This window comes from Falco naumanni, chromosome 14, assembly GCF_017639655.2.
Source record: "Falco naumanni isolate bFalNau1 chromosome 14, bFalNau1.pat, whole genome shotgun sequence".
Taxonomy (NCBI): domain Eukaryota; kingdom Metazoa; phylum Chordata; class Aves; order Falconiformes; family Falconidae; genus Falco; species Falco naumanni.
Genome location: NC_054067.1, coordinates 5,141,025 through 5,157,267, shown reverse-complemented (window position 1 = coordinate 5,157,267; position 16,243 = coordinate 5,141,025). Strand labels below are relative to the sequence as shown.

General features: G+C 47.6%; 1 protein-coding gene across 5 annotated transcripts in view; it reads left to right on the top strand.

Moving 5' to 3' along the window:
* Positions 1-16,243, top strand: part of GAB3 (GRB2 associated binding protein 3) — a 69,165-nt gene that overhangs the window by 31,293 nt on the left and 21,629 nt on the right. For all 5 annotated transcript variants that reach the window (XM_040614221.1, XM_040614222.1, XM_040614220.1 and 2 more), the window contains exon 2: positions 15,161-15,464. In XM_040614221.1, coding sequence (XP_040470155.1) covers positions 15,161-15,464 — 304 coding nt within the window. The remainder of the gene's footprint in view (positions 1-15,160; positions 15,465-16,243) is intronic.

Below are 16,243 nucleotides of genomic sequence, written 5' to 3'. Positions count from 1 at the left end.
CTGCTCAGGAAAGCTGGCCCGTCCTTTTGCAAGCTGCAGCTGCACAGAGGAACCGGCACATTTTGGCCGTGCCTGAGGAGCCAGACAGTGTGTGGGGACAGGCTTACCAGTTTCCTCCAGCCTGGGCTGCTCTGGGGCAAGCCACACCACTTGCATCTGTCATGACGCAGATATCACAGAAGTGTCACCATGCCATCAGTCACCCCACAGCGATGAACCACTCTGGATGTGAAATCCGTGGGGTTCTGCAGAAATGAGCTCTTTCTTCCTCTCTTTCTCTCCATCCCATCTGGTGAGCCCTCGCTGCCCTCCCTGGCACCCAGCAGCCCTCCCACGATTTTACACGTGTGGGACCTGGCCCTTCATGGCACAGGGAGGACCATCTGGTGAGGAGCAGCCCCGCTCCTGGCCTTCCCATTCCCCGTGGCCAGCGTGGGGAAGTTTAGATATTGCACTGGCACAGGGTCAGGGTGGGCAGCAGGGAGGCCGATGTGGATGCACAGCCAGGCAGGGCAGTGCAGTGCATCACACCTTGTCGTTGTAATGCTACATCGAATTTGGGCTTTGTACACCACAGAGACAGCAGGACACTACCCAGTACTAGATTAGGCACATTCCTGAGCAACACCCATCTGCTGCCCACAGGCCAGCAAGTAGGAAGCTCGTTTGGGGCATCCTGAACTTGCTGCCTGGGTTGTGCACTGCTATGGCCACCTGAAAACCCAAGCTGTCCAGGCAAAGCTGGCGTTTGGCAAGTCCAGGGGATTTCCTAGGAAATAAATCATGGTGCACAGTTGTTTTTAGTGCTGCTGTGATCAGAGTGCGAGCCTGTAAATATGAGGGCATACCAGAATTTGGAGTGTTAATGATAAAGTGTGCAATGTGCCAAATGTAATTGTTTTCCTTTTGCAGCCTGTTATATTCAGATGTTGAGGAAATGATTTAATATTTCTGAATATGTTGTGATTTCATCGTTTGATTCAGCAAGGGAAGTTTGAGAAGGCATGCAAATTAAGATAAACATTAAATATGCTGTTAGTACTTTATTTGCCATGCTAAGTTTTTTCTTATAGCAGTGCTCTACAGGGTATGACAGCCCAGGGCACATAGATGTCTTCACGTCCAGACAGAAGTTGCAGCAGTAACAGGGGCCTGAAAAAACTTAACCAGTATGTGACTTGCAATTGGAAGGACCAGTCTCAGGAGGTGAAAATAGAAAGGGCCGAGGATGAGTGATACAGCTGAAGACCCAGGCGCAGTCTTGAGGCCACTGGGTTCGTGCCCTGGTGCTCATTCCCAGCTCTGTCAGAGCACTGAGCTCCACGGGCTGGTGTGAAGTAGGCAGAGAACAAAACAACACACTGAGAAAAAAAGCGCAGGTCTGCAGAATTTCACAGGCAGCATTGCCTTCACACAGCAGAGCGGTGAAATGCACAATTATCTCCTAAGCATGGGAAGTTTACATGATGAATGTTTGGATACATGAGCTGACTTTAACCAGCTGACTTTGTGAAATGCACCTAAAACGTGAAGGAAAGTGGAGCTCGCACGGTGTTATTTCTCCAAACCTTTAGCCCTAAAAACCCTGTTTTCTTGGATGAGATGCGGGGCACAATGGCAACAAAAAACAATTCTGAAAATTCCAGAGAGAATTCTTAAGCAAACAAAAGAAGACCTGGCACAGGGAGCATTGTTTATAGTTTTCGTAACATTTATGTATTTTAAAATAAAAAATGACAGGCAGTGGATGCTGTATATTATGACCCATATGAGTGATGACCACTTTTCCACAAACTAAGGAGAATGAAAAAATAATTCAAAAAATGTTTAAAAAACAGCTCAGCCTCCTGTGAAGTGTAAAGCACAGATTAATTTAGGACAGCTTTTAAAGAAGAAAACCCAGTTTTGGAAACGTAACACTGCCTAGCAGAATACTTAAGGGTAAAGCAACACAATTTAGTTGATGAGAAGACAAGCTGAAAACAGCAGAACTGCAATCAAAATAGATTTTAAAATTCCTTAGTGTAGCTCGTTTTCTAATATTGTACTTTGAAATGAGAAAATGGATGCAAAACCAGCTATTGAGCTCTTCCAGCCTCCTTCAGTGTTGTTGAGGTTTAGCTCAACCCCCTCGAGGGGTAGCATGGGGCACCCAATATACACCCCCCCAAAACACATTGGTGCTTGTGTACATGCAATATAGGAACAGACTTCACCCAACACATTTCACCATGTGTTTTGATTTGTGTCTTACCCACACTCTTTAATGCAATTATGATATTTACTAAATAGGTCTTACAAATAAATTCTAGTTTATAATCTGGTTTGTTTTCTGTAAATATTCAGTGGGGGAATCTGGCCAGTGATGTCTGGCTTAGGCTGAGCATCTGAATCACACAGCACTGTTTCCAGTTTGAGAGTGGAGAGACCCAATTTCTTGAATCACAGTTCTGTGACAAATACAGACCTTTCCAAATTCCAGCTTATTTCATAAGCCTGCCTAGCCCCCAAACAGAGTCTTTTACCATGCCTGAAGCCACCAGTAGGTGTTTGCTCTCTGGCTGGAGAAAATGCAGTGTTGAGGGCAGCCTGTGCGTAAGCCACAAAACCCAGGCTAGACCCATGAAGGGAGAGTTAATCTTCTGATGTGGCTGATAGAAAAGCTCCTCGTCAGTCCAGAGGCAGATTTGCTTTATTCAGATAATTTCTTCATACCGTGTTTCCATTTTTGGGAATTGCATTTCTCAGATCTTCCTGTCAAAAGGAGGACCTGGCCCCCTCAGAGCATATGGGAGCTTTGCCATTTGCATCAGTGGAGTTTAAATGTCACCGCAAAGGCCGGGAGGTTCCCATGGGACTGATTTCAAGCCAATCTGTAGATCCCAGTGGAGATCTTCAGAGCCTGTATAGCTAGGAGCATGCAGTGAAATCCATGCCCCCCTCCACATGCCTAAATCCAGAGGTCATCTGGATGCTAGATAGTGGTTGTTACAGTAGTGGACCTATTTCTGTTTTTCTTTCTATGTTTGTACGTATGTCCAGAAAGATTGGTTCTTATTTCGAGCAAATGTGACCTGCTTTCTAAGACAAGTTCTCCCACACACGTGCGCCTCCTCCCTGTTTTTCTGCTTGCCTCCTGCACACTTCCTTTCTCTGGGCAATTTTAGGAGTGAAATGCAGTGCAGAGGTCAAAGACTTTGTGGCATGTAGCTGTGAATTCAATAAGAACGTAAAAAAAAAACTGTCCAGATTTGGATGTGGAGAATACATCTGATTACTCCTGTGTGCCCGAGCTGGGAGATCAGCTGAGCTGCTGAGCAAAACCCTGAAGGCGGGTTCATTTCCCTACACCGAACCACATTGTTATGATCAGGCAGAAGTGTTACAGCGTAAACATCTGTGGCTTTTATTCTGATCCTGCTGCTACTCTGGTTTTCTTCATTACATCTGACAGCGTGTTGTTGAAGGGTTTAGTTTTAAAAAAAAAAAAAAAAAAGCCGCAGTGTTGTGGTCCCTTACTAAAAGAGTCCTTTTGCCCTGTTTCCTGTTTATGTCGGAGCCGTCACATCATGTGAGCACAGACAGTTGTAGATAGGCTGCGTGACTGTTGCTGACCTCACACCACATGTTCAGTTAACAAGGTGAAACAGCAAATTGTGTTCTGTTTGTGTAAAGAATACTGAGAAAACTGCCAGTTCCAAGTAAAATAGGAGAGGGACTCCCGATAGCCCGAGGCAGGGTGCAATCTCCAGGCAGTTCTTTCTGGTCTTTAACTGCTTTGCACATCTGTATTTATGTCATGCTTGTGAGTTACAAGAAAGGGGATTAGCCCCAACTCCATTTCTTTCCTTAGTGAAGCAGTTTTGGAGTCCTTCCATAAAAGCTATTAGTTTAGCAAATTTGCTCAAGATTTTTCCAAACTTCAGTCCCTTTGGTATATATGTTTTCCTATACTTGCTTCCAAAAATGACTGAAAATTCCTGTGACTTAGCTAGCTTCAGTTATCCACCAGATGATTGTGCCCAGCATTTGCATTTCAGAACTGTTGTTCTTTGAACAGTCTGGGAGCAACCTAATTTTTATTAAGATCCCAAGGATCTATGCAGAGCCTTCTAAAAAACCTTTAAGATTATGCAAGACACTTGGATTAAAGCCATTCTAAGAAACTGAAATTTACCTCTATTCAAGGTTATATCTTACTACTATTACGATATTAAATAATTTATTGTGAACAAGTCAGAGAGATCTTAAGGTTTTCCAGGCCATTTTACAGAAGTAGTTTCCATTTAACAGTAGGAATCCCTATTGTGCCGCGTGAGGTTTCAGTGGTACTTTTCCCACTAACAGAAAACAAAGTTATGTTCTTCAATCCAGGAAGGCCTGTATCAGTGTCTTGGTTCCTCCTTTCTCCCTGTTTTCAACTTGTTTCTGTCAAAAGCCCAATCCTGCATCCTGAAAATCAGAATTTTATTTTCTAACTGACCAGGGGAGTGGCACCAAGCCAGACCGGTGGTTTTCTGTCTGTTGACCTCTGCTACCTTGAACAGGTCAACAAGGATTTCAGATGGAAAATTTGCACCATAAACTGGTTGAAGCCAAACACACAGGTGTGAGTGCGTACCTGTGGGTGTACAGGTAAGCATCCCTATTATCAGGAACACAGAGGCAGGTGTATCCCTGTGACAGGTGAAAAAAATCACAGCATATGCGGTATGTAATGACCATGTACCAGTTGGCAAGTGCTTTAGCATTTAAAGGTGAAAAAAAGCACTCTAGAAATTTAAGCTGCGTTCAGGATGATAATAATGTCATTTTAGATACTACACATAAACATGCTGTGAGGGAATATGGAACTAAAACTCTTGGCTAGCTGATGAGGCTGTAAACATCCTCATGTAAAGAGTCCTGCCTGTAAGTCTTCACTGTCAGGGATCTTAAATGCCTGCAAAAATGTAGCAGCAGTCAGAAGGTGTCATTTGGGGGGCAGCTTAAAAGAATTAATGTTTCACTGTGCCTGCCCTCAGGAAGGAGAAAATGTGCCAGAGGAGAGGAGGGTGTGGGAGGAGACCCTTGAATGGCTTTAATCACTTAAGCCCTGTCTTCTGCTGCTGGGACCTCTGCTCTGAGCTGTGACCTACTTTACATCTTCATTAAAAGTGAAAAAAACAGACAAAATGAAACAGAAAGGAGAGTATAAGGATGCTCATGATGTGAATCACGTCCACCCCTGGCTATCCCAGCAGTTCAGTACCTCCCACCTGGCATCACGGATGCTTGAGCTGCAGCATGCGGGGATCCAGGGGGACGGGGTCCACCTGCCTGCCCAGGGCAGGGGCAAGGCCAGCTGGCCAAAATCAGCTTCCCTCCAGCCAGGACTTTGGCTCAACCATCACAGCATCATTTTGAGGAGGGCTGGTGGCCTGTGGAAGCACTGGCATGCCAGGCAGTGGGTGGCCAACCCCATGCTGAGGCTGTACCAAGAGCCTTGTGGCTGCCTGGGCTCTGCCCCACCTGGAGGCTTCCCGAGCTTGCGTGGATCTCACACCGCAGCTGGCTTTCTTTTCTTCAGCTTGATTTTTCATCAGTTGTCCAGATCCCTTCGGGTGCTGCTTTATAATGACACTGAGTCACAAAAATGTCGGTTGCTTCCTGAAAACATGTGAGATTGTCTTTACCATCTTGTTAGTCCCAATGAAACATGGCCAAGCACAGAGCGGGAGTTACTTTATGTTTTTATTAATACCAACTGTGTCTTTTTAGTGGCGCCCTGCAGATGCTGTCGAGATTGCTGGCTGGCTCTGGTCCGTTGGTGCTCCTTGAGAAACTCCACTTGGCCACCAGCCTCTCCCTGGGAGGTACAAGCCTCCAGGACATGGCTGGGTTTCTGCCCTGTGGTGGCAGTTAGCTGTAATTTCATGATGACTGATCCTTATGCTTTCTATAAATGAGCTCAAAGGGGCCTGCACGTATTGCAGGGCAGCTGTTAACAAGAAAAACTCCAAGCTTTCAGCACCACTGCTGTCAAAATAGGAGGAAGAATAGAGAAGTCATGCCCTGGGCTGACGGGGGGGGGGGGGAGGGTAGCTTATTTACTTCATGCTTGTCTCAAGATTTCACTGTTAAATGAATCCACTGAAATAGGGTTGCCATCCTGCCACCCTTTCTTGGGTGTTTTGTTGCATGGATTTCACAGGTAAGGCTTTATCGGCCCAGAGGCATTTCCATAGGTGGGGGACAGGAGGGAGCAGCGAGCTGTGGGAAGCCTTGGCCGGGATGGTTCGATCCTGCCCCAGGGCAGGGCAGGCAGGCAGCGCTCTGAAGCCATTTGACACATGGCAGTCCCCCCAAGCAACGTGGAGCCGTGGTGTTTTTCTGGTGTGGCAGAGTTAGTTGTAGCTGGGATCAAAGCCGGTGAATTCTTCCCCATAGGAAGATCTTGTGGGATGAGATGCCCTGTCAGCATCTTCCCCTGCAAAGCTCAGGGACCCGTCGGTGGCATGACCACAGCGGCAGCATTTCTTTTCTGCTGGAGAGCCCCTCGAGACCCACCTGGCAGGAGCCATGGGGACAGCAAGGACAGAGAGGACAGCAGTGCTGTTCCCCTTCAGCCAGCAGCGTCATGTCAAGCAATTCCTACTTGCATGAGCAGCAAAGGGATGCTGTCACATTGCCAGTGTCCTCAGACGAAACCTCTAATCATAATGTTTGTGAGCAGCACAGTTCCCATTTATTTACTGCTCTTATCAAAGGACAGGGGACATGAGTGAAATGACATTTCTTCATCCAAGCATCTGCCTCCTTCCTCCCACCCCAAAATGCAGTGGTGTTATTATTAATTTTACTGATAGAACTTGTTTTCTTATCTTCCATAAGGTTTTTAAGAACTTAGAACTCCCAGGTTTTTGGGTCACTATGACTTTGACCCTTCATGCCCAAATGAACCCATTAGCTTCACAAAGAATCTGCATGTTTATTAAAAAGGAGTGACTCATTCTGTTGCAGATGTTTGTATATGTAAAGCACCATAAATATTATGGATTATGATGTAGACCAGGCAACAGGAATGTGTGTAGGTTAGCAGGCAACGTATGACTCTAGGACTTTTTCTCTTTTTCATAGTGCGTGTCATTTTTTCTTCACAAACCACAGGTTTCTTTTTTTGAGAAACAGAAACAAAGGAAACCTCTCTGCTACAGGACGTCATCTTAGATGCTTTATTACAAAGCTTTCATCGCACTTACAGCGCAGGAAATTTTTTGGTTAGTGTTTTTAGTCAATTAATGTATCTGTATCACCTTGAAAGGAAGACGGTATTTCCCCTTCTACTATGCACCCATTGCATCTCCTCTGAGGAAGACTCACGCTGGCTTTCCTGAAACAAGGTTTATTTAGAGTCATAATGAAGCTACCACAATCAGAAAGACGAGTGACTCAATAAAGGATTCGCGACTTAGCAGATGGAAATAGTGTTGGGCTGTAATCCGTCCTGAACTCATTGTATGACGGTCCTTTGTACAGGATGAGCCAGACCCTTTGTGCTAGTCTTGTATTGGAAGTTATTTTGTGTGGGAACACTGGTTAGCTCAGAGCTTTTTCCCACCATAGCTGAGCTCTAACCTTGAGAAAACAGAGCTGTAGTGGGCATGAACAGGCAGCAGAGGGGAGAGCTCATGCCTTTCCAGTACCCATGGGAATGCACCTCAGCTTCCAGGCACCCAAGCAAAGGGAGAAAAAAACTCCTGCAGAAAATTTCTCCTTCTGTTCTCTAGGTTAAATAGAAATACACACCTGTGGAGGCAGAGGAAGGTCCTAAGGGAGGAGTATTCCTCTCTGAATTTGAGTATTTATTGTTTTTTCTTTCCCAGCCATAAAGCATGAGTTTCAGCCTCTCGGTGCTGAAGAAGTTTGTGAGATGTGAGTAGAAAATAAGGGAAACCAGACAGCAAGGGAGAAAAAAATCTAACAGAAGCGTTAAACCAGTGGGTGATGGGCAATGAGCTCAGCTGCTCCCGGAGCGCTGCATGGAGACACACTGGAAGGGACAAGCAGGCAGCCTCATTAGGGAGAGATTTATTATGCAGAGCTGATGGGAGCTGCAGACCGACAGCCACAACTGAAATAGCAAAACCATAACTCCAGCTGGGGGACAGGCTGGGTGGTTTAAGAGGTCTTTCTCATCTCAGATTTCTGAGAGGGAGTTAATCGAGTGCTATTACTGAGCAACGCAGGCTACCAAGCAGAAGGGGTGAGCCCTTCTGCAGGGGTCTCGTGGGCTGAGAAGTGTGAGCTGTGCAGGGCTGGCTCTTTTCTCTTGAAAGAGTGGCACAAATAGCACCCAACAATGTCCTCAGCTCTTTGAACGCAAGAACGCAAGGGAGCTGGTCCTGACGCCTTCTCTCTTGCAGCAACCTCACTCTGCAGTCCCAACACCTCCTGCTCCGTGCAGGCGGGGGAAACTCTTAACTTACATAGTCATAATGGGCTTAGGCATCAGCTGCTTGCAAACCTGTCTACATATGAATTTTAACTTCCTCTTTTAAGTCATTTATAGGAAATGCTATAAAGTTCCGCCTAATTTTTTTGCCCAAGAATATGTTTTTAAATTGTTCTTTAAAAAAAAATACAAGCTTTGAAAACTTGTGTCTCAAGTGCTGGCACTCCTGTAGGACTATTATCCTGCAGATCTGCTAGTCTTCTTGCCCCGAGGATGCCTTGCGGCTCAGGGTGGCAGAACCGCAGTGAGTAGCAGGAGGAGCACTGTGCACACAGGCACTCCCAGTCCTCGGCCAGACCCTTCTCTGGTGGGACTTGCTGCTTTCTCATTCCAAGGGAGTTTGCGGGGTCAGAGCAATCCCAAGTAGTCAAACCTTTCACGGTCCTCCCCATCACTGAGCGCTCAAACTCTTCTTTCAGCGCCAGAGCTCCCCGCAGCAGGCTGGGGCTGAGCACATGTCCTTTGCCCAGGAACCAGTACACATCCGCTGTTCGTCCTGCTTCCCCATGCCATCCCCTTTGCTGTGTTCTGTAAAATGAAGATTATCCTCATGGGGGAGTCATAAGCGTTAATTTAGCTGGTAAAGAATTTCAAGTTTGTTGGCTATTCTGCATTTTGTTATTAAAACCAGAAAAAAACAACCCCCCCCAGACAAATTATATTTTAGGCCAATTTACCTCATTTAGCTTGTGTGTGCTGTAATAAATGATTTAGATCTCAGATACTGGATAGTTTGTACATACAAAAGAGAAAGGTGGTCCTCAGACAGAAGACAAGTGATGAAGGTCCTTGGCTAAACCTTCCCGGCGCAGGCGCTCAGCTCTCATTCTGGCCTTGTTTACCAGCTAGCTGGTTTTCCAGCACATAATAGGTTTGCTTGTGGCCTGTTTTATCTGACATTGCCACGGCGGAGCAAATTTCCCATATAATAGCAGCCCTTTTTAAACCTCACACCACTTATGCAGCAGAAGCAGAGACATCAGATCATGGAAGCAGTGATTGCTTTCTTAGAAACCCTGCTGAAATGGAAACACAGCTATTCCTTTTCCCTTGAGAAGCGGCTCTGGAATTCCCAAAGTGAAAAATTCAGGAGTGAGACGAAAACACTGATAGCTTGTGTTGCACAAAGCAACATGCTGGCATCCGACCAACACTGCTGCAAATTCTTTCTTCCTTTTGGCACTGAACTATTCCACTTACGAAGGGCAGATGAAAATTGTTCTAGATTTATGTTGGCTTTTGTTTGATTGTAGTTGTGCTTTTCTGATAAAGCCTTCTCTCTAATGCCAATAAAGCTTTGGAGGACATGTAAACATATCATCATCGTATCATGCCTTCATCAAAAAAGGAACACATTTCAAGAGGCCCCCAAATAAATGTAGTATTTCTTCTGGATGCATAGATCCTTTCCATAGTGTGAGTGAGGAGCCTAGGCTGAATCCCAGGAATTGGTCCCTATTTAAGTATATAGGTTACTTCATCTCAACCATGGGAGTGCAATCTTTCACCCTTAAATAGATCCAAATTCTCTCATAAATTTGGCAGTGTGTGCAGCTCCAGACTAAATATTGTCAGATATTATTGGCTCTGATCAGCTGAAATAAATCCCTCCTCACCACAGCTCCACCGCCCTGGCCCTGCTGGCTCCTCAGCTGCCCCCACCAGCCTCAAGCTGCTGCAGGGGCTCGAGGATGCTCTCTAGCCTGACACCGGCACCCTGCAGCAAACTCAGGAACTGGTCCTCTGGGCAAAGGCTCACAGTGGTAGCGACTGTGCCATACAAACCACGAGGAGGAAGGTATTGCAGCAGCACAAGGGTGCAGGGTGAGCATGCACACAGTGCCACCCGGGACTGGAGGGAGCGGGGAGCAGAGCTCCTTGCTCTACCACAGGGTACTGGCACAGCGCATCCTTCCCCAGCGAGGGGTCTGTGACCTGTGGGGACCCCCATCCAGCCCCGGGCAGGCGCTCAGCACCTTTCATCGTGGTGCTGGCATAGGTGCAGCTTCTGGTTTGGGTGAGGGATGGGGAAGGGGAGGAAGGCACATGCTGTACCATACAGCGTCCTGGTCTGTGGGCGAAGGTCACACTGCAAAGACAGAAAACCGGGGATGGTGGGAAGAACCAGAAGAGGGGAAGGAAGAGGCAGCCTTGTGACTGGTAAATGGAAAATGAAAACTACCTAGAGCATATCACTATGTAAAACCCCACCATGCCCTGCCATGGGGCTGGGGTGGGCACTGGCGAGGGGCTGCTGTGCGGCGTGCCTGCCTGCCTCGCAGGGCAGGGCTGGGGGGTGCCAGGCACCCTCTGTGCCTCTGGCCCAGGGCTGAGGAGCCCTGGCCCCAGCTCCAGCAGAGTGGACTGCATAGTACATGAGCTGCCAGGGTCCCTGTGAGCTACAAGCTGCTGCTGACATCTTGTCTGGCCAAGGCCTGCCACAGCTGGGCTCCCAGCGACTCCAGCGTACTGCGTCCCCTTCCTCTGGGGAGAAGAGACACATAGCTCGTTGCAGGCAAATGGCAGGAAAATGAGGAGAGGATATTTGACTCTGGGAGGTAAAAGCCTCATGCTGAAAGGTGTGCCATAACCCCCTGCTTTGCCTACACCATAGAGCAGGGTGAGTCCTTTTTATTGGTGATGGCAAACCTGCTTGTGTCTTTTGCAGGCAAGCTGCAAGTGTCTCAGAAGCTTAGCACATCGTACACTCAGCATTGTAGGATAAGCAAAAATGTTTTGGAGCACATTTTGTGAGTAAAGGCACGCATTGATGAAAGTTTCAGAATGGAAATGAGCCACTGGGGGGAGACAGTGATGGGACTGGATGTGTCAAATGGGAGCAGAGGTGCAAAAGATTGTCTTCAACCCCACTCGCCGGTAGCTATGTTGGTAGCCAATGCCACTTTCTTCCCAGAGAGTGGAGGGAAAAAAAAGCCCAGAGAGCTGAGGTGCAACTGCACTCTGTGTGTGTGTGTCGATGCTGTTTGATGGTACAACAAAGCTGATGTTAAGAGCAAGCACCCAGGGGAGAGCTGGTCCCATTCCTCTCCCACCCTCCTACCCCCTTCCTGGTGCTTGGCCCAGGCAAGGCTGGGTGCTGGGGTGCCTGGCTTGCAGCACTCTCCATTTCCCAGCGTGGGATGAGGTGGTTTCTGCTGGGTTTGCTCCCATGAGAGAGCTCCCTTTGGTGGCAGGCAAGGAGCAGCCCTGGCACAGGGCAGTGGGCAAGCTTGTTGGGTGGTGCTGGCGAACTGCCCATCACCCTTGGCCACTGCCACCCTGCTGTGGCACCTGCACTGATTTCAAGAGGGGTTGAGTGCTTAAGCATCTTTAAAGACCTGCGCCTGCAAGTGCTGATTCACCCACGCTGCTGACTCAGGCTGTGCCTATATAAAGGCTATCATCCCTCGGCGCCTCTCCCTGCCCTCGGCTCCAGGTCCAACAGCCAGCTGGTGGCACAGGCAGGGTATTTGCTCTGGTTCCTGTAGCTCACAGTGAGATACCACCATCAGTTTCAGAGCACATTAATGTTTGGGGCAATGAACAGCAGCAGCCAAGGGCTGTTAGCTTGTCCAAGCCTATGGTATCACCAAAGGGCAGTTCTTCGGTTCCTCTCCACCTCCCACCTTCTTGTGTGTTTCCTACAGCTCATGTGTTACCCTCACTTGAAAAAAACTACTCACTTTTCAGCCGTACGGGGAGCTGGCTGGCTGCATGGGCCCCGCTGCCAGCCTGGGGAAGGGAAGGCTATGAGGGTGGCCATGTGGGAGATGGAGAGGGGATGCCCCCTATTCCCCAGGGCAGTGCAGATCTGGGCAGCTATCTGGCATTATTTCCCCTCAGCTCCGTTGTCACGGCTGCCCAGCTATGACAGCCAGTGTTTTCTCACACAGCCTCAGCCCTGCTCTCCTCTCCCATCATAGGGCGCACTGACTGGGCACCTCTCCATCTCTTGCACCACCAGCCAGACAATAAGCCTGATCAAATTGTGTAGCTGCAGGTACAAAACCAAACCCAGCGGAGCCACAGCCACTCACACCATGCCAGAGCCAGCCCTCGCCTCCAAACGGAGGGACCGCGAGCCTTTCCACGAAGCACAGCTGCAGCTTGCTCCTTCCTCTCACCAGCTGCCCGGGTTGCACTGAAACTACAGACCCATTTAGACTTGTGAAAATTAAAATGCTAAGGAAATGGGGGCAGCTACTGGACCATCCTACCTAACAGTGTTGGACTGGCCACTGGCAGGTAGCCCGGAGCTAGCCCCAGCCCTGAGGCTGAGCTCCCACCTCCCCATAGCTAGTGGGTGCCGGCTAGGCAGGGTGTCCCCAGCTGCTCCCCCATCCCCTCCCATCTCCTCCCATCCCTCCTCAGCTTGCTCATCTGCAGGTGATTTCCATCTGATTTCCATCCAGTTTCCATCAGAAGGAGACAGGAGTATTCAAGCTGCAGGGCTGGCAGTCTTGTGGAAGGAGTAAGAAGTGGTTTTGCAGTTTGGGGGGGGAGATGGGAGATTTAATGCCCAAGCAGCCTGTGTCTCTGGGAGGCAGAGGAACACGTCTTGTTTAGCTTATACCTCCTGAAGCATTTCCTTTTTGTTGTTTAGGGGTGTGAGGGGACCTTTCTGTTCTGACGCATCTGCAGGGTGTGCATTAATCCAGTATGGCACTTGGGTTGGAGGTGGTGGAGATGTGGACTCTTTCCGGGACTATACATGCCAGATACCTGCTGGGCTGTATTCTGCTGCTGGAGCTTGCTAGTTAGGAAGGTGTTTTCTCCATTAAATATTTTTTCTTTGTTCCCGTTTCCTTTGGTGGGGGTGGGATGGGGTTTTTTTTCCAGGCTGCCACAAAATTAGACTTGTCTTAAATACCTCAGTAACCTATTATCTCTAGCTACTTTCAACAGAGACCAAATCGCTTTTGAGCCTCAACAAGTCATGAGGGCAAGAGTTAATTTTCTTTGTGCAATACACTTTGCATCTCACCTCTGCTCCCTGTTTATTCCTGATGTGACCCCTCCTCTCTGCAAACCTCTCCTTTACATAGGCTGGTGGATGCTTGTTCAGCCTTGCAAGAGCTCCCTCTGTGATACCTCAATTTCCAGTCCCTGTGTGTTGTTTTTGAAGGATCTTTTGCTTTCAAAATAGATTAAGGTACTGCCAAGCTGAACAGACTTACTTCTAGATGAGTCTTTGGAAGGGTATTGACAGGCTGTGAAAAGCTTGCTGCACTGCAAGGAAGACTTTTTTCAGTAAAAAAAAAGAAAAAGCCTTTTCTTGACAAATGATTGTTGCTATTTTTTGTTGATCATTTTAACTATCACCATGCCAATAGGAGCTCAGTGTCAGCAAAATCTGTAGTACCTGTATTGATCCTAAAGTGTAGCCAGTAAGGACTCTTGCATCTTAGTGAAAACATCCTGAACTCAAGTTATTTTGCCTTAAGGCCGAATGGTTGGCTGTCGTCAAACGAACAGAAAGGTCCACTCTTTGCAAAATTGCCTGAGTTTTGAATAGAACACAAGCTATCACCCAGATTGACATCCTTGTGACAAGTAATTTTGCAAAGAGCATTTGAATAAGGCTCAGGAAGGGAGGTTGTGGTTCAGATGTTTCTTTAACGAGATTTTAACTCTTACAAAGGCAACTAAAGCAGCCAGTGGCTGCAGGGTTATTGCAGGCACCTGGGCAGCTCCTGCACCTTGGTGGGCTGCCAGCTGAGTGGGGGCAGCTGCAGCTTTGGCTTCAGCTGCTCCCTGGCAGCCACCTGGACCTTGATGGCTTAGGCATGACTTTATCCAACAGTTTTTGTGGAGTTACATAAAGGGGAAGGTCCTAATGTCTTATTTCTTGTGGAACAGAGCTTGGGGTGGATTTTTTCTAGCCCTCAGAGTAGGTACATTTGTGATAGCTGTAATCAACACAGAGGCACTTGTGTTGCAGGTGAACAAAAACAGCTGCTGGAAAAGAGAAAATATGTTATTTTGCTCCTAGAAACTTGCATATGGCTTTTTAAAGTGTAGTCCTATGAGGACTTCATTTAAGCCTGTATGGGACCCATACCTTCAGTCAAGAGGGTCTAAAGACATCAGTGCTTACCAGGTTTGATTAGGGATGACTTCACTTGAAGCAGTACCTGTCTAAACAGGTGCCCTTCTGTAAGCTTTGTAAGTTTTCTGTTTAATTTTTTAGCACTACAATTCCCTTAAGTCCCCAGAGTAACTCCCCTTTGTTCTGGGCTTGAGGGAAGCTGCACAGGTCATCTGAAGCCCTTGGCTTTGCTGGGCAAAAGATTTTTGTTGCCAGATATTAGCTTATGTACTGCAACACAGGGTGCAGTCCTAGATGTTTTCATTTCGCAAGGAAAAATGTGTTATAATCTCCCAGCAGATGAGGCGGTGCAGTATCAGATTGTTTTGGTCACAGCATGCTGGGAGGCTGAGGGGGAGAGGAGGGGAGAGGGCTTGCTCTTCTCAACCTCAAAAGGGACAACCCTCTGCCTGTTTTCCTATCGCAAATGCAAGCTGATAGCAAGCACTTCAAATCAAAGTCACGATTTGGCTGGCTTACCAAAACAACTGTAAAACCGAAAAGAAAATAAGTGTGTGTGGGCTGATTGATGTACGATGTGGTTGGTGCTAAAAGGGCCCTGTCTGTGCCATTTGCAGGCATGGCGGAAGCGCTGGTTCGTGCTGCGCAGAGGCCGCATGAGCGGGAACCCAGATGTGCTGGAGTACTACAGGAACAACCACTCCAAAAAGCCCATTCGGATCATCGACCTCAACGAGTGCGAAGTGCTGAAGCACTCGGGACCCAACTTCATCAAGAAGGAATTTCAGAACAACTTTGTCTTCATTGTGAGAACCACCTACCGCACCTTCTACCTGGTAGCCAAAACCGAGGAGGAGATGCAGATCTGGGTGCACAACATCAGCCAGATCTGTAACTTTGGACATCTAGAAGATGGTACAGGTAGGCTCATGCTCATGCTTGTCTTGGGGGTTGGGAGAATGACCAGTGTCTGGGCTCCTCCACAGCAGCAGCCAGGGTGAGAGGAAGCAGGGACCTTGCTGGCTGCTTGGGCTGAGCGGGTGGTGTGGCACTTTGTTTCCTTTAGCTCCACACAGCACTGGGATGCTGCTAAACCCTGATTTGAAAGTTGTCAGGGATCTCGCTGCTGGGTAGGAATGTTTGCTGGCTGCTTGGTCTCACTTTGATGAAACAATTCCTGTTAGAACAAACAGCATGTCCTTAACAAGAAAAGGTACTGTTTATGTGAAAAGCTGACTGAGTGTTATCTTCTGGGGCCATTTTTTTCAATACATGTCCCCTATTTATTTAGTTTGGCTTAATGTAAGACACCTGTTCCAGGGAAGTGTCATGCAAAACTCACATTTTCTCAGGCTTTGCTGGATGTGGAATGTGCACAGACTTGGGTGTATATACATGTACATAAATCACTGGCAAAACTGGGCTGTCTTAGTCCATTAATGAGAAGAAAAATAAAAAAAAGGCAGAGGATAGGGAAGTGTTAGAAGTGTGTGTCTAGACTTAAGAGATGGTCCTGCCAGTGAAACATAAGGTCAGCCTGTTTTGCAAGGACCTACACTTGTATATATTCAGTAGGGTGAATTTCTTGGAAAGCTTCCAAGAATTAACCACTCCAAGATGGATGTAGCCAGTAATTAAAGCCGGGACCTGTATCATCATTAACTTACCTTTCAAATGAGACAATCAGGCTCAGATAACAG